The 25,064-nt window shown below is 38.2% G+C and overlaps 1 protein-coding gene across 1 annotated transcript in view; it reads left to right on the top strand.

The window, feature by feature from the left end:
• Positions 1-19,331, top strand: part of poc1b (POC1 centriolar protein B) — a 38,036-nt gene extending 18,705 nt beyond the window's left edge. Inside the window, exons 11-12 of the mRNA XM_055039307.1 lie at positions 17,036-17,275; positions 18,052-19,331. Coding sequence (XP_054895282.1) covers positions 17,036-17,275; positions 18,052-18,210 — 399 coding nt within the window. The 3' untranslated portion in view covers positions 18,211-19,331. The remainder of the gene's footprint in view (positions 1-17,035; positions 17,276-18,051) is intronic.
• The last annotated feature ends 5,733 nt before the right edge of the window (positions 19,332-25,064 follow it).

Raw genomic sequence — 25,064 nt, 5'->3', positions numbered from 1 at the left:
CGGCACAGCTCACTCCAATATTTCTCATGAATACAATTACTTTGGGCTTTAATAAAACAGTATTATTTGAGTAGATTTTTCATGCTTTATTGGATTTTTTTGGCTCAATTGTCTTTGATGAAGATACATCAAAGACAAAGATGTTGTAACTGCAGGATGTGAAAATCTAATACTAACATTTTCTCAGATTTTTCTCAGCACGTGGATTCTTCATGTTGACACCTTTCATTTTTGTCTCCCTATGAGTTGTTTACCTGCGCTGCAATCTGCTGCTTGGCTTCCTCACAGGTTGAATGAGTCACATTAATTGTTGGATGTGTGAAGATAGGATTTCATACATAGGATTTCCTTCCTGCTGACCTCCATGTGCGGCATTCACTGAAGTTCACAACATAGTTTCGTGTGCCATGCTGATCTGATTTAGATTCAGTTTCTTTAAGAGTGATGTGACATTTCTAAGAAAACACAAACATCCAACATTAATGAATTATTCCTGCTATGTCAATTTCTTTCTTTGTATTCCAGCAGTTTTTTTTTTTGCTTTTTTTTTAGTTCTTGTTCCAGACGTGGACTGGGATGTGAAGTAGTAGTTTATTAGGCTGTGGAAGACTCTCTGACAGTCTCTTTTTATGCTCTTTTTATTGCTGTTACAAAACAGCAATATAATAATTTGCATGACTATTATTTGAGAAAAAGTACAAATATAATTATTGGAGGCAAAAAATTATAGCTTTTTAATTTTTTTTTCTCTCTCATTAATTTAATGTACCAGACCATGTATTTTATACTTTGACAGTAAATACATTTATATATATATAAAAAGAAAACATACTTTACATACTGGGACTTTAATTTAGTATCGTTGTGGTTCAAATAATAATAAATTCAACTTAAACATAACCAAATGTGGCTAACAAAGCAAGGGACATAGATGATCTTTGAATGGAAAAAAACAGTAACAAGAGAATAAAAAGAAAATTCTAAAAGTAAACACTATAATTACTACTTTAATTTTAAGAAAGTTTTTCACATTTGTTAGTTTTATATATTCCTCTTCAAATATTTTGTTTTGTGGTTAAAAAAAAAAGAGTAACTGGGATAAGATCTTTTAACTTTTACCTACTGTTTTGTAACTGAGACAGATCTCGGTCAAAAATATGTTTGAAACAAAAAGTGGATTGCAACATCATTTGCCCTTTAAGGAATTTTCTTATGTCAGCCACACTAATTGATGGAAGAAAGTTTTAATATCCACCGGTGCTTTGTGATGGATTCTAAAATGTAGAAGTCGGCACTGCAGGTTTTGGTGGTAAGTTTCAGTCTGTTTCAGCTGTGTGTGTCACACTGAATGACCATGTACTCAAGATTAAAGGTCATTTCTGTCAACTTTCTAACATTTATCTCAAAACAAAAGAATTGGGCTAATGTTGATAAAATTGACTGTACTCGCTTAAAATGTCTAAAATATTCAAACCATTTACAATATACTTCTGTGCCTTTGAACAAAAATAAAGAGAACTATGAATGTGAAGAACGTCCCTCGTGATCAACTGCATTCGATCATTTCACTGCCTAATGAAAGGAAGTCACCCATTCATTTCTTTCTCTGCAGTAAAGCGCTTTAGAAAGTCCCTGTGCTGCTTTAATAAAATTATTACACTTCTTCAGAAGTCTCGGTCTGAACTGACATCTATGTCCTGTCTTAGAAAACTCTGATCTTGTGACACACAGCAGCTGCTGTGTTTGTAACAGGGCGTTTGAAACAAGCCTGGCCAACAAGGAATCTCGGCAAAATGGATTAGGGAGCAAAATGTAATTACTGTGACTTTCCGTTTGGTTCATTTGGTTTCATTTGTTGGTTAAATAAGACCAACATCTGGTTGACATTATGCCTTTTGGGCCTTGACCTGATTTCATTGGGTGAACTACGTACCGAATGCGCCAAGGTCATCTCAGTTTTTGTGCAAGAGAAATCCTTAGAGGCAACACTCGCCAACATGACTCACTTTCAGTTTGACACGGCTGGCCTTTATAAAGAGACTGCTCGCGTTCTCACTGAAACCAGGAAGATAGAGTACATAACACCAGTTTTAAAGTCCCTCCACTGGCTCTCTGTAGCTCAAAGAATAGACTTTAAAATACTGTTGTTAGTTTACAAATCACTGAACGGTTTAGCACCACAATACATCAAAGATCTGCTGTTGTTGTATCAACCTTCCAGACCTCTCAGGTCTTCTGGTTCTGGTCTGCTCTGCATCCCCAGAACCAAGAGAGGAGAAGCAGCTTTCAGCATCTATCCACCAAAAATTTGGAACAAACTTCCAGAAAACTGTAAAACAGCGGAAACCCTGACTTCTTTTAAATCTCAACTAAAAACGCACTTGTTTAGAATTGGATTTGAAATGTAATATGTAACAATGTATTGTTTATTCTATGTTGCATGACTTTGTGTTTTTGTGTTTACAATGTAAAACACTTTGAAATGCCTTGCTGCTGAAATGTGCTATACAAATCATTTATTTGATTTTTGATTTGTTGCTGCATTAACCAATGAGACTGCTGTGGCATAATAGGAAAAAAAGGGAAAGTTCACACTACACAAATTCTTTTGCCCCAATTTTGCTCTTACAACAATCTTAGAATGTTCTGTGTTCTAAGATTGTCGCTTAAGATAATCATAACTGATCATCGTAGTACTGTAGTGTGTGTAGTGTGTGTGTAGTGTGTGTAGTGTGTGGTGTGGTACTACTGATTGGGTCCAGTTGGTAGAACGTCGGAACCGCTCTGATCTAAAATCATAAATATTCAACATGTTTGTCTTGGCCCGACTAAAGTAGTCAACATATAGTTTTTATCAGTTTCAGTTTCTTTATTATTTATGTTACGTTGGCTGTTCTACTCATAACTGCACTCACTGAACAAATTAAGGTTGTGTTGTATTTGCATGGTTGTGAATCTATTGTTGTATTTAAATGTGCTGTACTTGTATAGACTTATCAAATAATTCATAATTCAGCATATTTATATCTGTGTTTAAGAAAAAAACAAATATTTGAGCTCAGTAGTGTTTTTCTGTATCGGCTTGATATCGACCGATACTTAACCTGAAATATCTCTATTGGTATCAGAAATGGGGGGAAAAAAAGTAGATCTGCTCTTATGGATTAGTCATACTGCTACTGATATCCAATCTAGAATTTCTTCCAACATTGGTCATAATACAGATATGAGTATAGATTTGTGCTTCTACATACACTTATCATGGTTTCAACAACAGATGAATCAATATTCTCATTTTAGAATGTCTTAAATGGATTTTAATAACCTTGCTGACATTAAGTACCCTATTTGTCTGCAGCAAATATAGAAAGCAGATAATATATTTTAGCAGCACAACCTGGATCTAACATTACAAATCTTTGTGCTGGTTAGGCTGAACGCCTACATTAAAACCTGTCTTATGTGTGAGGACGTGAGTTAGCGTGGGTATTTCACTAGGGTTACCAAATCAACACCCATCTGCCAACTAATCCTGTTTGTTTTTTTGATTTTTTAAAGGCTGAAGTAGATTTTTGTTTTTTAAAATCACCCACATATCCAACACCCACTCCAGGCTTTGCTCGCATTAAGCTTATCTATAGACGGCCTTGCTGTACAATATTCCAATCCTGTTGAAACTTATGAATCATCAGTACATGTCCCAGATGGAAAGTATGAGTGATCTGTCAGTGCAACATGGACTGCTGAGTCCCCAGTGGGGATGGTGGGAATTATGTTGGACAAATCTTCTGCTTTAGATCGACAGTAAAGCATAGTTGAGCACAGTCAATATAATTGTCAATCTTTGTTTTCGGCAGCAATGTAAAACACATAGTATACAGGCTTGCAGGTTGGTAGACAGGCATTAGTGTCCAACTGCAGAGAAGGTAATCTGGAAAATAACTTTTACCTCATCTAACCTTTGTGAAGCTGAGATTTGATTTTTAATAGAGAGGCACATTGTGTCTCAAATTGATCATCCTTTGCATATGAATGGATATCCATTTATTACATTCTGTTATTTAAAAGCCCTTTCCTCTGATTCTACCTGGCCGTTTTCCTGTTGCTCCTTACTGCTGCTTAATGCATAATGCTGGCATATTGACCGTCTACACCGTTGCAAAAGTTGTCGATTGTACAAACACAATAGTGAAGATGACATTAATAAAGGGCACATGCATGAAAAAAAAATAGAAGTTAGCTTCTTGCTTGTGTGATGGCAGAATCTTGGCGGCACATAAAGTATGATGACAGACCACAAAGCCCACCTGTGGCTGCTGGGGCCTGGAGCAGCTTTCCTAGCTCCCTCCTGCCTGCAAAGAGAAGGGCATAGGCTCAGCATGACCTCTGACCCCTCTCCCCCCGCCGGTACTGTCAATCAAGCAGACAACCTTTCGCAATTTCTTTAGTCTTTCGCTCTGTGATTGCGCTCAATGATGGATGCACTAATTGCATCCTGTTTAATCCTGTCAGACATTGTTCCAGCCACCTGCTGCCACTTACATCTGCGTATTGCTGGGGACATTTGAGTTTGCAAGGCCAGTGTGTAAAATTATTGCTGCTGACATGAAGAAAAAAGGTGTATTTAGTTGCAGCATTACCCACTGTGCTCATCTGAAACGCCTCTAGTGTGGTGGACCAACATGTTAATTAAAACTCTCAGAATTACTACTGTAATTTATCAAAATGATTATGAAGCTTTATTCCAACGAGCCTGTGGCAATAACAAGTTTTGCTGGACAATAAATTGTCCCAGAAGTTATTGTGATAAACCTAATGATATTGTTTTATGACCATCTTCATGTAATATAATCCAAATGGCTTAATATTAATGCAGGAACATCTTCTCAAAGATGAATAAACATTAAATTCTAATGAACATTTAACACTGGAAATGGAAGACAATTAAAATGTTCAAAAATAAACTGGGAAAGTGTTACCTGGGGTCCATTTGTGGCCACAGGACTGATTGTGTATGTGGTCCTTAACTTCAATTGAAGAATGATACAATTTGCCCAAAATACATCACATATAATTTTTTTTTCTAATTATGGCAAAATTTGCAAAGACAAAGTAAAATCTTCTTGCAACCGAAAATGTTGTCAACAGTACTAATTATTCATATTGAAATAACCAGGCTTCATAGACTTTTACTCAGTCACTGATTGATGACTTTGAGTCAAACGCTGTATTTTCTGCACCCATATATGTTTTAATGATTTTATTAAACTTGGTTAAATACAGTAAGCATTTTCAAAAAAAGAGTAACCTAAATCCTAACTTTATTGCTCAAAACTGACATTTTGTTGTTGTTGTTTGTTTGTTTGTTTTTTGGTTTTTATTGCAGTAGATACCTTAAAATTTAGCTAAATTTCTTTTTAGACCATGTGACAAAAAGTTTGAACACCCCTGCTTTAGATAATTTCTGTACCCTTATCGTTTCCATTTCCCAACACTTGGACGTGAACGAGGCCAACCACTTTTGAAATTTTCTCCAGCTTAAGATTTATTCCTTATTTCATGGCTCAAGGATTTTGATTTTAGCCAATGTCTGTATGTGTTGGTGAGAATGTCTAATAAAATGTGAATAATGTCAGTAAATCTTTGTAAGGGGCTTTAAAATAGGTTAATCCATCTCAAAGCCACAATGATGCCCATTCACTTCCTCACTGTGAAAGGATTTGCTTTCACCTGAGGAGTTGGTGGGAAAGAAACAGCTGAAAAAGAGGCGTTTGAAAATTAAAGTGAAATCCTAATTTCCTCTCTAGAAGAAACATGTTTTACGAAACCGAGCTGCAGGACATTAATCCATTCAAAGCATATTTCACATAGCAATCATGCAGAGCTGTAGACATTTTCCTGTTGAAATATTTGTTTGTTTGTCTTTAATTACATGTGGAAATAAGTTCTGCTGGCAGAATTGTCAATCTTTCTTATTCATTCATTCATTCAATATGGTGACTCAGAAGTGCAAACCATTTTGCAAAATCACTAAGCACAACTACATATTAAAAAAAAAAACAGAAGAGGTAGGTCACAGTGAGAGCTCCGACGCTTTCACACCATACGTGTTGCATGCGTCAAAGTGTCAGATGCTTCAAGTTCAATGTGTTTGCACTTTAAATGCAGACTCTTGATGGTGTGTTCACATTAAACTCGTTTTGAGCGTCATGCGTGTGGTTTACATTCAAAGTCTATGAGGAGGTGTGTCAAAATTACTCTACATGTTGTTTTTTTGTTGCCGACCTATTTGTCAGAAGCGTTTGACTCAACGCGCCAAGCACTGCAAATTCAAATTCAAAGACTTTGAATGTAAAACGCGTTTGGTGTGAACGAACCATAAGACATTGGTGATTGGACATTTTCACTTTTGGCTTTATAACAAGAAGTTATTCTGGTTTTAGCACATTTTTTGGTTTTCTGAACATTGATTATGTTGTGATTTAAAATTTGTAGTTTAATGATTTGTTAAGTGGTTTGCACGTCAGGGCCACCATAATCAATCCATCCATACAAGTCGTACTTATAACCTTTTTATATAAGAAAGTTAATTTCTTTCAAACATGGCATGAAGAAGTTGTAAAAGCCTTTATTTACTATAGTTAGCAATAACTGACCTTCTGAGCTGGATTTGTGTGTGGGTGTATTTGCAGTGGGGTTATCATGTCTAAGTGTGTGCACTGATGCTGAGGTCTAAATGACGGGGGTTTTATTACTCCCATATGCTCACTCCATTGTAATTGTATTTGTCATGTGGACAAATTATAGCCCACGGAGGTAAATATGTTCCTTGCAACAAAGATCAAATTGAAGAATGATGATGATGAGATTTTTGCCCATAAAATAATCAATATGTAGACCTTTGTCTTTTCTAATAAAGTAATTAGTTAACCCTAACCTTCAGTGTAAAACCTTAATCCCAGTGGCTGCAGGCTGCTTTTTATTTGCTCTCTTATCTTTTGTTTGAAGAAAGTATTATGTATTTTCCAGCCATATAGTATCATAGCACAATCAAGTGATTATGTTACCTTCAGTTGTTATATAAATGCTTTGTATATTAAATATGACTTAAAAGAAATTTGACAATGAAGTTTGACCCTTTTAACAAAGTCTTTGCCAGCATTGCACTGAGAAGTAGCTTCTATAAAGAGGTCAGCAGTTTCACAGTTCCACTACATGTTTGCTAATTGCTGTTGGATAGTCTGAAGGAGCCTAGTGGGGGAGTCACAAAGGCTGTGCTAAGTCACAAAGGCTGTGCTAATCAGGTGTTTTGCACAGCTGATTGGCTGCTGATTAAGGGATTTCTCACGCATGCATGAAAGTATCAAATCAACACTCCAGATATGTTTTATGAGGAAATATAATATGATGTAAAGCTAAAAAAAAAAAATCAGTTTTACATAAAATTGCCCCTTTAAGTCAGACAGAAACTTTTGACTGAAATGAAAATTATACAGGGCTGAATGTAAATACCATACTCTAAAATATTAAAGTGGGTTGTCAGCGCCCTCTGTTTAGATTCCAAACAAACCTGGCAACCTGAACTGTTCATTTCTGTTGGTAGCAGTCAGTCTTGCATAGTCACAGTAATTCTGTTTTTCTTTCATCCTGTCCAGGTTAGATGAGGACATGTTAACTTTTGCCTCTGGGCAACAGGTGAGCACATGACATCGTGGGAGTAATTATAGGGCTAAAACAAAGACAGTTAATTTAGACTCTCCACTTAGCTTTAAATGCTCTTCAAGCAACGTTATCTTTGTTTAGTCATTTGCAGCTGCTGTTAACGTTGGATCAACTAATATTAGCTTATACCTTGTTCTTTGTGGACATTAGACCATTGCTTTTAAACCACACAATGGATAATGATAATGGGGGTCTTTTTTGCCAGTTCATAACCTGTTTTTTTTTTTTTTTATTTTTTTTGTTGTTGTTCACTGTGACTCATCCTCTTTGAAGAAGTGGATGAACTGAATGTGTTTCCAGATTACAGGACGGTGATGATTCCACTTCATTCCCAACAAAGTCTCTTTCTACACCTACACACTGAGGGCCTTGTAAAAGCAGTGAATGTTGATCAACCTCCTTTTGGAGTGCGCTCTCATCCAAGCCCTGTGTGGCCCAAATTGCCTCTACTTTTAGCATAAATGGTAACCCATAACCCTGTCCATGCAGGTATTGTGTGCTTACCGTTATTGGTCCACCTCCACAGTTCAAATTACATGTACAACAAATAGTGTGGTTATATTTGTTTGCCTATATAACCTAATATTGTTAATTGTTAATTTGATTCATCAAACACAGCCATATAGTATTTAAAAAATAATATTTGCCAAAACCTGTTTTTTTTTTTTTTTTTTTTTCATCAGATAATTAACCCTTGTTAGCTATAACTAAATGTGTTACATTATGGTTATTGCTGTTGTTTCATTTGTAAGGGCTTTATATGTGAAAAAGAAAATCTTAAATTCTTAACAGGGAAATGCTAAAATATAATATATTTTTTATTTTTCATTAGAATTCTTCCTGCAGCTTTTTGGATCAAATCAAGGCTTTTTTGATCAACCTCTCTAATTGCACTGGCTGTCATTCTACGGGAACATGCTCCTCCTGTCTGTACATTTCCAATAAAATGGAAATGTTTGGTTGTTTCTAGATGGCACTGGGGGAAGGCAGAGGAAATGGACTTTTCACAGATTATTTCTCATGTCATACTGTCACAACATAATGATAGTTTTAACAAATATGTAAATTTTTTTTTAAACTTACCTACTACAGCTTTAATTTCACTTCGGAGAGGACGGCTCAGTAGGGACGTTGTTAGAGCTGCTGCTACCTGACTCATCTGTTAAGTGGTAAAAGGTACAGGGACAAGTTCAATATATGAATATGTTGGTAATTTCTTTCCTTAATTCATTAAATGTTAGTGAAAAGGAGACAAACAGTTTGTAGCTTTTTGTAGCTATGCTAAATGGTTGATAATGTCATACAGTTTACCCACCGGGGAAAAACTGGGTTACAAATTGACACTTTTACCTTTCTCTCTCTCTTATCATTTTAAGCAAACATCACTTTTAATTTGTTCAGTTTAAAGTTGCAGGTACATCCTGTAACATTTTAGACGCCTTCTTACAAGTATGTCTTGTAAAATAAACATGTTTTCACAACAACTTATGGATGCAAGGAGCGGCCAAAAATGATCAACTTCCTGAGGGAAATCTGACTGCAGGGGAGTGTTGCAGATAAACTGAAAAGTCAAAATTTCCTAGTTGTGACTCCAAATAGAATCCACAATGAGTACAATTTTTATTGTTGATGCATAACATCATCACTTCTCCATTAGATCTGACTGTACAACTTTAGCTTAGAGGTATGTAATATGTTTAACATATACCCTTTATATGATTGAATTATCTCCCTTCCTCTTTTGCACTCGCATCTTCTTTCCCCATCTGCCATTCTTCACACGTCTTTCAGGAATCGGTGCTGCCTGTCATCCAGGTCAGTTCCTCACTTTGAGGCAGAAGCAGCATTTTTGCATAAATTCTGAACAGAAGCTGACGGTGTTATGCAACAGCTGAGCCAGTGTGGAACACTGTTGCAATAGGTCTCAGCATGAGGAGCGTTTGGGTGGGTGGCGTTAGTCACTGTGAGCGCATGCGAGCTTATGTGTGTACCGATGCTAGAAAGCCATTGGACCACTTGAGTGATGTCTGGTTGCTGGATGCTGTGCATGTGGATTTCGTGAATTGACATCAGAGCTTCTGGACCTAAGTTTCAAACCCCAGTTGTTGTTTTTTTATTATTATTATTATTTTTTTTATCCTAAAACAAAAATTTGTACAAAGTAATAGTTTATCCCAAGAACACCAAGTTACAGCTGGTATTGTCTCACAGGCACACATATCTTGAGTCCTCACTCAGCAACTACCACTGACAACCCAAACTCGCTTCACCCAGCTGGAAGCTCTCTCAACAAATCCTCCCTTGATGAGTAACAGTACCCAGTGTTCTAATTAATACTTGTGATATACTGACTGTTCCCTCCACCCCCACCTGTTGTTACATGGCATGTATGAACCAAACCTTTGTTTAGTCATTTTTTAGAAAATATGCAGCAGCCTTTTTTTCTGGACTGTGTTGTAGCAAATACATTAGATCAACTTAATCAGCAAATCAAATCAAATCAAATTTATTTGTCTATCAAGACTGTCTTATGGAACTGAGGTGTCTCTTGTTTCTCAATACATCTTAACTGAAACTGTTTTTATCATTTGTGAATATATCCACATGTATGGGGGAAAAAGTAGCTGCAGAAAGAGTAAATATCCCTCCCCTGCAATTCAGAGCAGGACAAAGCAGGTGTTTAAAATGGATGAATAAAAGATCCTTAAAAGGAAGTCAGAAGGAAGGTTGGGGTGAGATCTAAAGCTTCAATTTCCTCCCGGTTCCACCAACACACCACATCAGAGGATTTGTCTTTCACTCGTCTGTGCCCTAATTGTTATCTGCCAGTACATAGTATCTGCTCCTGCAGCTGATTATACAAGGAGACTTGAACCCATATCTAAAGATTTTTTTTGTCAGTGGTGAAGCAGCACTTGCTTTTCAATGGCAAGAGCTCAGAGACTGTTGGCGAGCACAGAGGAGGTTCATGTGGTTTTGAGGAAGTGAATACATCCACTTCTGTTGCCACCCGCCTTCATTCTCCCCTATCTGTCTGCTTCTCACATCCGCATGATAGCCACCCACACAGTAAAATCAAAATGTCCTGTTTAGCAGCGGACTGCCATTAAGTGTTTTTTTGTTTTCAACTGACTGCAGCAAACATACAGTTTTCTGTAATCAAATGCAAATCCATAGATTTGTCATCTAATTAAAACAAAAACATTATTTGTCATTCTGTATGTCCTTTGGCAAAACATTATGTGAAGAGGTAACAATATGTTAATCACAGATCTTAAATTTTGTCTTGACAGGATAATTTAATTCTGTATATGATTATTTTTTTATTTTGCTTTTTGTCCTTGCAGGACTTGTTTTTAACAGTCAAAAGTTAAAAACTCGACAATGCTCAAGTCATTGCGTTCTTTTACTCGAGCAGTTGAGGCCACTAGTAACTCGCCGCTAACATACCTTTGCTACCTTGCTGGCTTTTTTTACGCGTATCAAATTTATTGCCAGTTGACTGGACTAAGTTTGCACATTTCTGTGAACATTTAGGTCTTAAATTCTATTCATAATGGTGCTTAAAATGTGGAAATTGCTTCCCTTGTTTAGTTTGATCAGATGTAAGGATCAAATGTGCATCACTGTAGAAATACGGAGCATCATAAGGCTGAGGAGTGCTGGGTTAATTTTGTTTAATCAGGTGTTTATCGTAGCGTTTCAGTGGTAATTATCCACTATATTTTAAGTTACATATATTTAAGAGATTATTTTGGAAATTGTGTTCACTTATTCAAATTGACATGTTAATGCTATTAAGCATCACAGTATAGATTTTCATTGAGAATGACAAGACTGTAAATTTGTTGTGGTTGAGGCGCCAGGTTAGCGAGGTTTGCTTTCACAAACCTCCTCACTTCAGATCAAAGAACTTTTTCGAGGAGTCAGAGTACCAGAGGTTTCAGCTAAACCTCATCCTCATGGTAATCACGTTTTTGATCGGACAGCTGCGACTTAATTTGGTCTCAGAGGGCAAGCTATTCACTATTCTTTTGATCATAAAACATTCAAACAGTCCCCGTTAAGGTTCTAACATGAACAGGTCTTTTGACAGCCATTTTATTTTAGGTAATACTGCTACAATGGAGCTTTTAATGGCATTAGAGCATCACTGATTAGCATTTAACTGCCGCTGTGGATACTGTGAATTTTCCCTGATAACGAATTAAATTAAAGACTAATTGATTGGTCAAACCAACATCAATCAAAGGCAACAAAGTCTTATGCAAACTCTCATTAGAGTCAGAGCAGACAAATTAAGGATGGGTGATGTTGCTGAATCGTTGATATGTATTGATAAGAAATGCTTATTTCAATTCATATACACATTTTATATTAGTCAGTATTGGGGATGTAACAAAATCTTGTGATAATAAAACATAACAATATGTCTTGTCGGGGTTAATGCTTTCTTGTGAGCAGCAGCCAGTTACAGTCTCTATGGCTGAAGAAATTGAAATAGAAGATATTTCAACTACACTAGATAATTTTTTGTTGCATTTAAAGTTCCAAGTGGAAACCTGAAATTGTGTCGGCGTGACATACGAGACGGGGAAATTGTGGAAGTACTCCATGTTATTTAGATTCAAAAAGTGGCAGGAAGCATTGCTATAACAACCATTAGATGGATGTCTAAGGCTACATTAAAGTTACATAACAATTACATCTCAGTCTATCAGTAGCAACTGGGAAATGTCATACAGCAGACCATTCATAGTGAGAGAACTGTCCTGAGGTCTGAAGAAATGGAAACAAATGAGAAAATGAAGGATTGGTTGTTGAATTTGTAGCAAAATCTGTAAAAATTCAGAATAAAGACTTTTTTGAAGCAGAAATGTTACCTTTGAACTAATATTAAAACCGATTTTCCCGTTGAGCTTTTCAGCATATTTCTTATTAATTTATTTGAAAACTTGCAATTATTCTCCTGTTGCACCAGAACGAGTGTTGAAACTCGTTCTGGTGCAACATGACATGCAGAACTGTTGGTTCTGCATGTCACACCCACTTCCTTCCCCCTTTGTAATTACAGCAGCTCATTCCACCCACCTTTGCATTTGAAACCTGCCTTGCAGCAACGGCAACACGACATTCCTGCCACGATTATCTGCTGTTACAGCAAACCATGACTCCGGACTTCCTGCAGGCACAAAGGCACGATTCTTACCTCCCCTAAAACTTGTAGGATTCCGTTGACAATGTTGGACTGTGAGCTTGGTTGAGTGCGCAGTAAAGCAGTGTTTGTTGCTTCCACTGCGTCCGCCCCAATTAGCTCCCAATATGCTTTTTAATTCAGATGTTCTTTTGACAAATTTGAATTTCAGTTGCGTGCGTTTTCCACTGCTCTTCTAATACCGCACACACTGATTGTCTACATGTGTTTGAACATTGATGTGTTTTTCTTCTTTTTTTTTTGCATCAATTGACACAAAAACCAGCTGGGGTGCCTTGCCTGTTAAACGTTTGATTACACCCAAACTTCCTGGAAAAGGGATGGGGAGTGAGGGTATTGAAGGCCTCAGTCTGCTAGGCATAAATGAACCCAGCAGATGTTGGCCAGATGTGGCCAAGGAGAGAAGAAGGGGGAAAGAAAGAGGGGAAAAGGGGGAAAAAAAATGAACTGAGATAGCAAAGTAGACTGTCTGCCACACACGGACAGCTTTGTTCTCCTCTTCCCCCTTAAATGTAGCCTTCCGCCTCTTCCTTTCTTTAAAACACATTTCTCCTGCCTTCTCCTCCCTCCATCAGCCTCCATCTCCTCCCTCCATTGGCCTCCTTCTCCTGCTTCCTCACAAGTCTCCCTTTGAAGTGAGGACAGTGTGCAGGAAGCAAGCTGGAATCGATTGCTCCGTGCATTAGGCCAGGAATGTGTGACACCCCCTCCTTCTCTTCTTCCTTCCTCTCCCATCCGTCAGACACGACCCTCATTAATTTGCCCCCTTCTGTTCCTCATTTTTGCACTACCAGAAGTTACTACTATTGCCCAACTTTGACTCACTTTCTGGAGTTTATCACAGATGACTGGCCTCCATTGTTTCTCATTTCAAAATTTATCTTTTTATGTTAAGCCTAATTTCAGATTTGATGCTTTCTCTGAGTTTAGTTCTGCAGTATTTTGGAAGGTTTTGTTGAGTTGTTTCGGTAAAGCGTCATCATTCGCAGTATGGCCTTACTAGTGCAACACCAATTGGAGATGCATTGATCCGATATTACTGAGATTCAGGAATTTTGGAAGGAGGTTTTGAATAAAATTTCACTTCTTGTTGGTACTAAATGTAATGCCTGTCCTGGGTTGTGCATCTTAGGGATTTTTTCCACTCAAACTCAAATAAGCAAGTTTGATCAAAAGTCCATAATTTACTGTTTGTAGCAGACCAAATATAGTATAGCCAGGTCCTGGAAATCTATAACCAGACCCCAATTAAAAACGCAGATGTCTACATCATCAAGCTCTCTTGCCTTAGAAAAATTCACCTTTATGATTAAGGGTAAATATTGTGTTCAAAAAGGTATGGGAAAAGTTTTTGCTATTCTTGGAAAATATAAATACTCATAATGATGAATGACTGAATGTACTCTAGCTAATATTGCTTATGTTTTTATTCTGACTGTAAGTCTGTTATCGTCATGTTAATTCCAAATGTACTCACTTTCTCAAAAAAAAAAAAAAAAAAGTACGAAACTGAACCACTGATGTCTGGATGCATAGATCCAGGGAGGACAATGCCATCACCTCGTACCAAGCTTTTGGACTGTGACTAAATCTCTTGATTTTATAAAAAGAAATGTTCAGTTTTTCTGTATCGGATCGGTATGGGCTGATGCTAAACCTCAGATATCGAAAGTGAAAAAAGTGGATCAGTGCATCCAAAAACTGATGTGTAGTAGAGAAAACGTAGTAGTAGCATTGTACTACTATTGTACTACTATTATTACATATTGTGGTGTTACAAGCATTAAACAGATAACGATATGTTTGACTATTGTTCGACGTGTATCCCCACACATCGAATCTTCTCTGAGCACTTTTTTTTTTCTCCAGATCACAACCTAAAGGCAAATTTTGACAATGATTTGTATAAAAAGCCCAAACACAAGCTTCTCCAGATGCTGCTTAATATGTTTTACATTCTTAATGACGAATTTAAACCAAACTTAATGGATTCCGTCAAATACTTTTTCTTGCCTTTTTCTTCTCAGTCTGCCGAATAACCTCGAGAATTGAATATCATTCAATTTCAACCTTTTCAACCTGTCAACTTTTCAGTTTGTAATAAATGCACCTCTTTTTTTTTTGGTCTTTTTTTATCAAATGGATGGTTAAGCTAACTGCTGCTCAGCCATTACATGAGGCATGGTGATGTAGAGGGAACAGAAACACTGTCTTCTAAATTACTTACAATTAAAAATATCAAATGTTCGGCTAATGACGTCAATAAAGAGGAATTCAAAGAAGATGCTTTTTCAGATACAGTAATTTCTGGACTATTGCTTGTACCTGATAATAAAGCAGGTACAAAAAAAGGCCAGACATTTCTGTAAGTCGCAGGTGTTTGCGTTTTAACCAGATATTTACACTGAAATAAAATGCCGTATAAAAAAAAAAGCAAAACACAAATGCGCTTTCTTCAACATTATGATCACGCTTTGTGATGTTGAATGATCTACTTTATCGATCAATCAAATAAAGTTTTATGTCTGTAATCTGCGGATATGTGGGGAAAATTTAAGGGGTATGAGCAATCTTGGCAAACAAGCAAAATTCTTCTTCTCCTTCTGTTCCTCTAAATATCTGCTGGTGGAAACATTTGAAGCAACTAGGCATCACGTTTACAGATCCACTCCTCTTCTCACACAGATTTAAAAAAAAAAAGTGGATCTCTCAGTCTGTTGCATTTGTGAAAACACTGAGCAATAAAAGAAAAATGTCAAATTTCCCTGAGAATAGTTTGTGATTTCGGATAAATGCAGTTGTAAGAGCTATCATTTCAAATCTGCATGTGCTACAATAAGAAGTGAATATGTGAAAATGAAAACGATGCTCTAGTTAAACAGAATATAAAGCTCAGGTATTTGGTATTGTCACATTTTTTTTGAGCTTTTAAAAAGTAATGCATCAACTTAAAGTTTGAGCCTTTAGCTAGCTTTTCATGGGCTTATCAGTTTTTTTGACTATAAAGATGGCATCATATATTCGGTGCCGCTCTGTGATCCAGCAACATCTGGCATGCAATCACTCCAGTCTATCAGATTGCAATGAGCTCAAGATATCTTGCATGTCAAGACAGGAAGCAGTTTTTATGTGTGTGGCATATCAAAACCAACATGTTTTTGCTGACTCTTGTGCATATCTATAAAGGAAAACGCAAGATTTTAAATTGTCCACTGGATCAGTAAAAGCCTCCTAACTAGTACCTGTGATCAACAGACAGAGTGAACAACGTGGTCAAATGTCAAACCTGTGCTGACGGATGCAGATGTGTTTTCTGGCCATTCCCAACTTGTGCTGGATGGCGGCCCAGATTAGATGAACCGATCTGATATTAATATCTCCATCATTTTCTTTATTATTTCTTTCACATTGGCTGCTATTCTCCTAATTATGCTGACTGAAGAAATAAAGATTGTGTTTGTCATTTCATGTTTGAGCAAGCTTCTATTTAAATGTGTCACACTGGTATAGAGTTATCAAGTTTACAATTCAGGACATTTGTCTGTGTTTAAAAAACTAATGTTTCAAGTCAATTGAGCGCTGGTTTTCTATTGGATTGGAATAATGTGATACTGACCCAAAGATATTTGTATTGTATTGGAAGTGAAAAAAAGTGGGTCGGTGCACCCCGAGTCCAGATGAGAAAGGTGTGACTGATTTGGTTATTATACGAGTATGAAAGAAGATAACAGCTTGACTTCTTGAAATGACAGCATGGTTCGATTTTTTTTTTTTTTCTCCTCAGTAATTAACAACTTTAATTTTTAACTTTAAAAATTGCATTTGGGGTTTACTTCTGTTGTCTTTGACTAATATTTAAATTGGTTTGAAGTTATGAAACACTTAAGTATGACAAACATGCAAAAAAAGAAATAAAGAAAATCCGGAAGAGTGCAAACACTTCTTCACACCTCTATAAATGCCCTAGTACTGATTGCTGGAAAAAGTGTCTTAGATGAGTTGAGCAAGCGACACACCCACCAATGTCTCTGCAAAAAGTGTTTTTGTCCTTGAATAGTTGAAAACTTTTAGTTTTTCCCACTTTTGACACCCACACAGGCAGACTTCGTGGCACGTCATGACACCAGATCGGAAGTGTGGACCCGAGGTGAAAGTGCCAGCAGGACAGGGTCGACTTCTGGGAATCAGACCGGCTCAGGCGGCCCGAGAAACGGAAAAGGAAAGGCGGAGGAAGAGGACACGGCGCAGACCCGCCCACTGAACGTTCTCCCCGCTCGTCAATCAAATCTGGACTTCACCCTGCAGCACATTGTTCGACAGCTGGACGTTCTCACGCAGGTCAGCTGGATGGGAATTCTGAAAGCTGCTGAGAAGCAGCTGCTTAGCCACGTTTGTGACTATTTCAGTGGAATAGTTTTAATACTATCAGATTCTTTTTCTTCCAAATTTAGCTGTATTATTGCTAATCAGAAATGAATCAGAAATAGTGGACCCTGATAAAGAAATTGGAATAGCTGCGCAGTCCTTCATTGTCAGTTAAATAAGCTGACTCTTATGGTTTCTACTTCATCTCATAAATAATTTTTCTCTCTGGATTTTCTGTCAGGCGAAACTTTGAGTCGTATGTAGACATTCATTGTGTTTTGTGACTCGAAGCAGTTGAGGCTACTGATAACTTGCTGCACATAAACCTTTGCTTGCTACCCAAGTAGCTTCTTCTATGGCAGTGGTTCTCAACCTTTTTTGAGTCAGCGCTCCCTATCCATTATCCAGGTCCCTCACCGTCCCCATCAAAGAAATTGTAGGCTCCTTTGCATAGAATATTATTTTACTATTAATATTACTACCATTATTGTTGATGTTTTGATTTTTATATTTGTTTTATCATCAAAAGTCATTTCCCAGAGAACAAATAAGCAAAAGTCACTTTTCAGAAAGGTAAATGAGAAACAGGTCATCCATCCACAGAGCCTCTTCTGTGTCTCCCACTTTATGTTTCCAGAGTGATGACGGAACCAAATCCACAGGCCGTCCGACTTGCTTTTGCCTCTGTAATTATTCTGCGACTGCTGTATAATTATCGCGCGTCTTAATCCCCCCTGCTCTCCATGCAGACCGTTTCCGTGTTGGAGGAGCGTCTTGCCCTAACAGAGGACAAGATGAAGGAGTGTCTCCAGCATCAGTCTCAGATCCTGAAGGACCTGAAGACATCGGGACAGAGATCTAGGACGGCGAGCGAAGAGACGGATGAGTCCCTTTTTCATTTTACTTAAGGATCGTCTTCTGCCCCCTCATTTCTCAGGCATAAACACCCAGAGTGGCTCTCTGGCTTCTCTCATAACTGTTAAAAATGTATGGGTACGGGTACATGTGTGAGTGATTTATTTATTTTTGTCTTTCGTTTTTTTAAACCAACACCACGGTGGTCCTTATCTGGGGTCAGAGGGTTAATCAGGATTCTGGCGGCAGTCAGTGATTTATAATGCATCTCCTTGTGCGTACGAGCGCCCAACATTTTTGCCCCGTGTTTCTTTCATCACCTCTGACTGACATCCAGCTGAACGACCCAGCATCCATCTGTGTCTGAGCTGACATGCTGAGGTGTAACCTGCTGTGACAACAGGCCATCCGCCATAGCGCCTCCCAGCATTTGCATGTGGTTACTTGTAAATAAGCCGGCGCTTTTAGCAGTTTGCTGCTGCAAAAATTATTATTATTTTTTTTATATATCAATGTGTTTTGATTCTGTTGTAAAATTCAGATTTGTAGAAACATCAAACTGGGCACATTTTGCTTCAAATTTACCTTTGATTATGTATATGTTGATAGATAAAATACAATATTGCACTTTGTTAAGGCTATCAAGACCAAAATAGACTTTGGTTTTACATATTTTTATTTTGCAATCATATTTCCTCTGACTGGTTGTAACATAACCATGTTTCATGAAGTTGTGACTCGATTCCCATGTGGAGACTTTTTTAGAAAACTAAATACCCGCGGTGTTCAGGAAGCTCAGGTTGTTTTGATATCGGCCTTCAGTTCATCTGTATTATTTGCTGTGGTGTTTCTCATCTTTTCATTGACAGTACTAGTCTATAGTATCTCAGTGGGGTTCAGGTCAGGCTAGTTTGCTGGCCAATCAAGCACAGGAACACCACGGTCATTGACCCAGTCATTTTGGTGCCTTTGGCAGCGTGGAAAATACCAAGTCCTGCTGAAATATGAAATCATGATCTACATGAAGCAGGAAGCATGAAGTGCTCTAAGATTTTCTGCTCGACGGCTGAAAACCCAGTGAACCAATAACGGCAGATGAAATGGAACATGTGTTTTTATCATCTGTAAGGTGTTGTCACCAAAATTACCTTTAATAAAGACTTGGAATATTTCACTTAGTGTAATAAATCTACGTGATTTTTACTTTCTAAAATAAGTAAGAACAAATATTGGTCTTTTACAATATCATTTTTTTAAATCTCTTATGCAACAGTGATCTTTTTAAGAAGTCCTGGGTAAGTGTACATTCTTCACATGTGACACCAATTCTAATTCACAAAGCAGATGCTAACTGTACTGTTAGCAACTAATGGTTAGCAAGTGTCTTCATAGTGTCAACAAAACCTTTGATGTTAGTAATGGTTAGTCAGTATTTCAACAGTGCTGACAAATCAGTCGCTCTTAGCTGCAAATGGTTAGACTGTATTTTCACAATGCGAACAAATCGTTTTCTGTTAGCTACTAATAGTTAACTGGTATATTCACAGTGCTAGCAAATTGTTTCTGTTAGCATTTCACTAAACGTTAGCCAGTATTCTCAGAGTGCTAACAAATCGCTTGCTGTTAGCGGTTAATTGTTAGCCAGTATGTTCCCAATGCTAACAAGTCATTTGTCACATTCTAACACAAATTGTTGAGGCTTATTTAGTGCTGTTGTGACAGTATTATCAGCCAGCCTAATATGGTTTATTTAAGGGCTACATCCTGTCTTAAGATAACATTAGCGCACACTTTTATATCATTGGGCATAATAAGAATTTTCACTTATTTCACCAGATGGAGTCACATTCTGGCAGTTACTACATCACATTATCTATTTTCAGCCATTGACAAAAACTGGTGCTTTTATGTTGCGAGAAAGGAACAAATCATCAATTTGTTCCTTTCACTGGTAGTGGGCCACTATGCTTCCACTGTGCATAGCTCCGTTTTATATTGAGCCAAATCTCTTCATTTGGTTTGCTATGTAACGCCCTTCACACTTTGACATGTTCCTTCTTGCTTCATATCAAAGACTCCATCTTTGAGATGTTTATCTTTTCTGGCAGCTGAGGTGTGGTGAGCTGTGTGGCTGAAGCGGGAGGAAGCTGTAAAAACAAAAGCCACACGAATGGAGAGCTCTGCACCGACTGCTGCTTATCTTCCCCACCACATCCTTCATGTCCTCCCTGGCTTTGCTGTTTTTCCTTTTACATGTTCCTTGTTTTTCTTTTCTTCCCGCCAGAAGAAAGTTCTTCAGCCAGCTGAGAAAAGCCCAGAGTTCAACTCTGCCAAAGCAACAAGAGCACATTTGCAGAAATGGGCAAAAGGAACTGCAATACACTCTTATTCTTACACTGTTTGGAACAATATGGAATTAGATAAAAGCATGTTCAGACACATGTCACATGTCCAAGATTGGACATGTGAAAAAAAACGGACATGGTGAAATATGTTTGTGTTTCCAGGGTCTGTCATGGTGGTGTGCATCCCTTCGTCCATTTAATTGATTTCCATGAGCCATTCACCTTTCATCTGCTCAAGTCATGTCATTGCCAGACTGCACAATATATTGTCATTGCAATATCAGTTTGTCAAAGGACGATTTACTAACATTGTCATGAACCTACATGTCAGTGTGATATGTAGCCAATTGGACCGAGTCTCATATCAGCAGATGCTCAGACTGGACTCAATGGCAATGCTCAAAACGCATGTGGAAGCACTCATGAGAAAGAGAGGAAGGAATGAATCAGGCAGCTATTGTACCTGAAATCGTCATCACGATATTCAACAACATGTTCAGCAACATGGAATCTTCTTGCATGCAGCCCTTTGTCACGGTCACACAAAACCTGAAGAATGAGCTACTCTGGGCAGATGAGACAACAGTTGAGGCTCTTGGTCTACATGAAAAACTGTGTGTTTGTCATCATCAGCTGTGTTTCCATTACAAATCTGCACGAAATCCTCTAAATATTGCGCCAATGTCAAAAAAACACAATTTCACAATTGTGGTATTTCCATTAAAAAGAAATGCAATTAAAATCAGACATTATTAACTTTGTCTTGCAAAAAGTAATTAAAAATGATCATCTTTCTACCACTTTCTGTTATTTTCTTCATCATTTTTGGTAGTAGCCTCCGGTTGTTGATCATGACTCGTGTGATACGATGAGGTTTAGCAAAGTATGCAAATTTCGATACAGCCCAGAAATTACCTCATTCTATTGCAAAAACGTTTTACAGCTAGACTTTTTTTTTTTTTTTTTCAAAATTGGCATATTTACATGAAGCAAATTTATTTATTTTGGTTATCAATGTCATCTATGAGGTTTGGAATGACATGTGAAAAGCAGCGTCATGTTAGATTCAAATCTGTTTTCATTCTATATGAGATATTAAAATATTCTTTGGTACTTTGGATCCCTTTAGGGTTTTAATGTCTAATGGTTTAAAAAAAATCCACCATCACTGAGGACAAGTTGAAAAATAACACTGCATAACAAAGGCACTTGTAGGATTGGTTTGTAGGATTTCCAAATCATCATTTTCCAAATCATCAGAACCATGGATTGAGCAGAGATGGAGTCAGCGACATAGTGTTATTAAAGGAAGAAATGCAAAAATATGATCAGCTTTTGTTAGCCTTTCACTGTTGGCCAATGCCATTTCACCAGACAGACGTGTTTCTTCTGGAGGCCCTCACACTCACTCACTGCAAACGAGTGCACACACACACACATTAGTCGCAAAACTTCTTGGATCCGGAAGCAGGAGAGCCACAAGCAGATGGTTAATGACCAATTTCCACCTTCACTTCCACTCAGATCTCATTAAGTGCATGCAGGTCTTGCTTTACTGCAAACACAAGTGCAGTGTGGGTGTGTGGAGGCGTGTGCGCGTGTGTGTGTGCGTGTGCATGGGTCTACCTAAAGTGCATCGTGAACATGTTAATGGCTTCCTCAAGGAGGGGTTCGCTGTTGTTAGAGAAGTTAGTGGGCTTGTGCATGGTGGCAGTTTATTGCTGAGTCATGTATTTGTTTGTTTTTCAGTTATAAGTCGTGGAAGTATTTAAGTGAAAACCGGGAACTGTTTTTCTCAGTGCTTGTTAGATCAGCCAGATATGGTGTCTAACAAAAGTACTAAACTCTTCCTAATTTTGTGACAATACGACAACCTCAATTGTATTTTATTTTCTGTAATAGTGCATCAATGTAAAGTGGATTTTTTTTTTTTAAATGAAGTGATTGTCAACAATTACCCCAGCTTTTCAATTGAATTTAGGTCTAACCTTTGACGGGTGACTGCTTAGTGTAGTATTTTGTACTATAATAGCTAGTATCTCAATGTAAAGACAGATGAAGAAAAAATTGTGCCATACATTTCATGTATGTATTTTTCATAAAGACAGAAAAAAGATTTTACAAAAGAACATAATTATTTTCTTTTCTAGTCCTAATGATCTTCATTAATAATAAATAAATAAATACAATGAAATTTGTAGCTGCGAAATGACAAAAAGTAAAAAAAAGTAAACTTTGTCGCAACTTTTCAAAAGTTCGCTCAGAATTCACATGACAAGTGAATGATAACATAACTTGTGTGGAAAGAAGTCACCACAAATTCCCAATGTCTAAAACAACATGGACCGAAGAGTTCCAGTTTGCCAAAGAACACATTAACGGGCCTGAGGACAAATGCTGTGACATTTTGTGGATGAATTACAAGAAAAAAAACAGATTGTTCTTTTTGGGCCTATGGACCAGCCAGTTTGTCAGATAATGCCAAAGAACTGGATTAGGGCCAGTTGCACAGTGAAGCACTTCATGGAGCAAAGTTTTAATATTATTTCTAGAGCAAACAGACGAGAGCAACTTCAGTATGCTGACTTGGACTGACATTGACTGAAGGCGATTTGGAAGATTTGGCTAATAAGAATCAAACGCATATCTCATAAGAGCAAATCTAAAACCTAATAAAAGTTAAGCCAAAAGCTAATACAAGTCATGCTAACAGCTAATGGTTCATGAATGTCAAGACTCCCTTGTTCTGCTGAGGGACTTCAATGCTCACATGGGCAATGACAGTGAGACCATGGAGAAAGACTTCCGCACAGCTTCAAGGCAATCCTAGTCCACCGTCCGGCGTCTCAGGTGGGGGAAGCAGTGCAGCACCAACACCGTTTATAGTGGGAATGGTGTGCTGCTGACCTCGACTCGGGACGTTGTGGGCCGGTGGGCAGAATACTTCGAAGACCTCCTCAATCCCACCAACATGCCTTCCATTGAGGAAGCTGAGCCTGGGGACTCTGGGTCGGGCTCTCCAATCTCTGGGGACGAGGTCGCCGAGGTAGTTAAAAAGCTCCTCGGTGGCAGGGCCCCAGGGGTGGATGAGATTCGGCTGGAGTTCCTTAAGGCTCTGAATGTTGTAGGGTTGTGTTGGCTGACACGACTCTGCAATATCGCATGTACATTCGGGGCAGTTCCCCTGGATTGGTAGACTGAAGTGGTGGTCCCCCTGTTCAAAAAGGGTGACAGGAGGGTGTGCTCCAATTATAGAGGGGTCACACTCTTAAGCCTCCCAGGCAAGGTCTATTCCGGAGAGGAGGGTCCGTCAGATAGTTTGTTGGAGAAATTGTGATATTATTAATCAATTATTTGTTATTCTCATTGATCTTTATAATGTATCTTTAATTGATGCTTTCCTTAAAGTTAATCTCATTATAGAATTAAGAATGTTTCTTGTATTGTTGATTTACTCTGATTCTTTTCTCAGAAGGCCTCACTGACAGAGAGCAGAAACAAAATCTTCCTGCAGGTTTACCTCTTGGTGAAGAGCTCTGCTTCGGTTGAGTTGCTGGCCTCCAATAAAACCATCATTGCTAAGATCACTACATATTTTATTAATCTTTGTGCCTGGAAGGACATTATCTAGTACAGAATGATTGTGTGTTAGTTAGTGAATAACATTTGACGCTGTAGCTGTTTGCCCCCTCCCTTTAGAGCTACAGCGTCCTTGTGATTAGGGATCCTAGAAACAATAAAATAGAGGAGCAGACAAAATGTGCTTCAGAGCGGTAGGAGATTGTAACTGAAGCACATCTCTGTCCGTTCTCCTCGCGAGTGAAAAAGAATCTAACTCTTTTGTCTTTTCTGTCTTTGTTAATGTATGTTTAACAGGTGTTAACCCTAACATTTTTGGTCCTTCGAGCCGGATGTCATATACTGGAAAGATTCCGGCAGGTGTGGCGGACCCCAGTAAGACCGTGCGCACGGCAAGAGAACCTGTTAAAGGACTGGGCTCGGCCTGCCTGCTGGGATCTGAAGGTTGACGACACTCCAGGGAAAGACAAGAGAGGGTGAGTGATTCTTCTTTAAAAAGTGGCGAATGACGTTTTAGAGAGTAAGTCATTCTTCTGTGTGGGAGAAGAGTGACTTCTTCTTTGACTGAAGGTTGTTGCGCGCACAAGTGAAAACCCTGTCAATTCTAGACTCTAACAGGTAAAAATAGTTGCACAAAATCCGTGTAGGGCAGCGGAGTCCTGGCGCAAAAGTTCCGCGATAAGGTGTACGGAGCCTGGTGCTGCAAGGTTGGAGACCTTGTCCTGTTGTGGGCAACGGGGCCCGACGAATACCCGTGTTTAAACGGACGGCGGAGTCCGGCGATAACAGGCGCTTAAATTCCGTGATAAAAAAATAAAATAAACTAGAAAATAAGGGTTGGTAAACCTTACCTCGCTGGAGGTCTTGTAAAACCCTACTGGGACGAGGACTTGCAAACCTCACCTGGTTCGGGGTTTTGCAACCTCACGTGGTTTGAGATCTTACGAACCCCACCTGTTGTGGGAACGGGGCCCGACGAATAC

Source organism: Poeciliopsis prolifica, unplaced genomic scaffold, assembly GCF_027474105.1.
Source record: "Poeciliopsis prolifica strain line A6 unplaced genomic scaffold, Auburn_PproV2 SCAFFOLD001, whole genome shotgun sequence".
NCBI lineage: Eukaryota > Metazoa > Chordata > Actinopteri > Cyprinodontiformes > Poeciliidae > Poeciliopsis > Poeciliopsis prolifica.
This window is presented reverse-complemented; position numbering and strand designations above follow the sequence as displayed.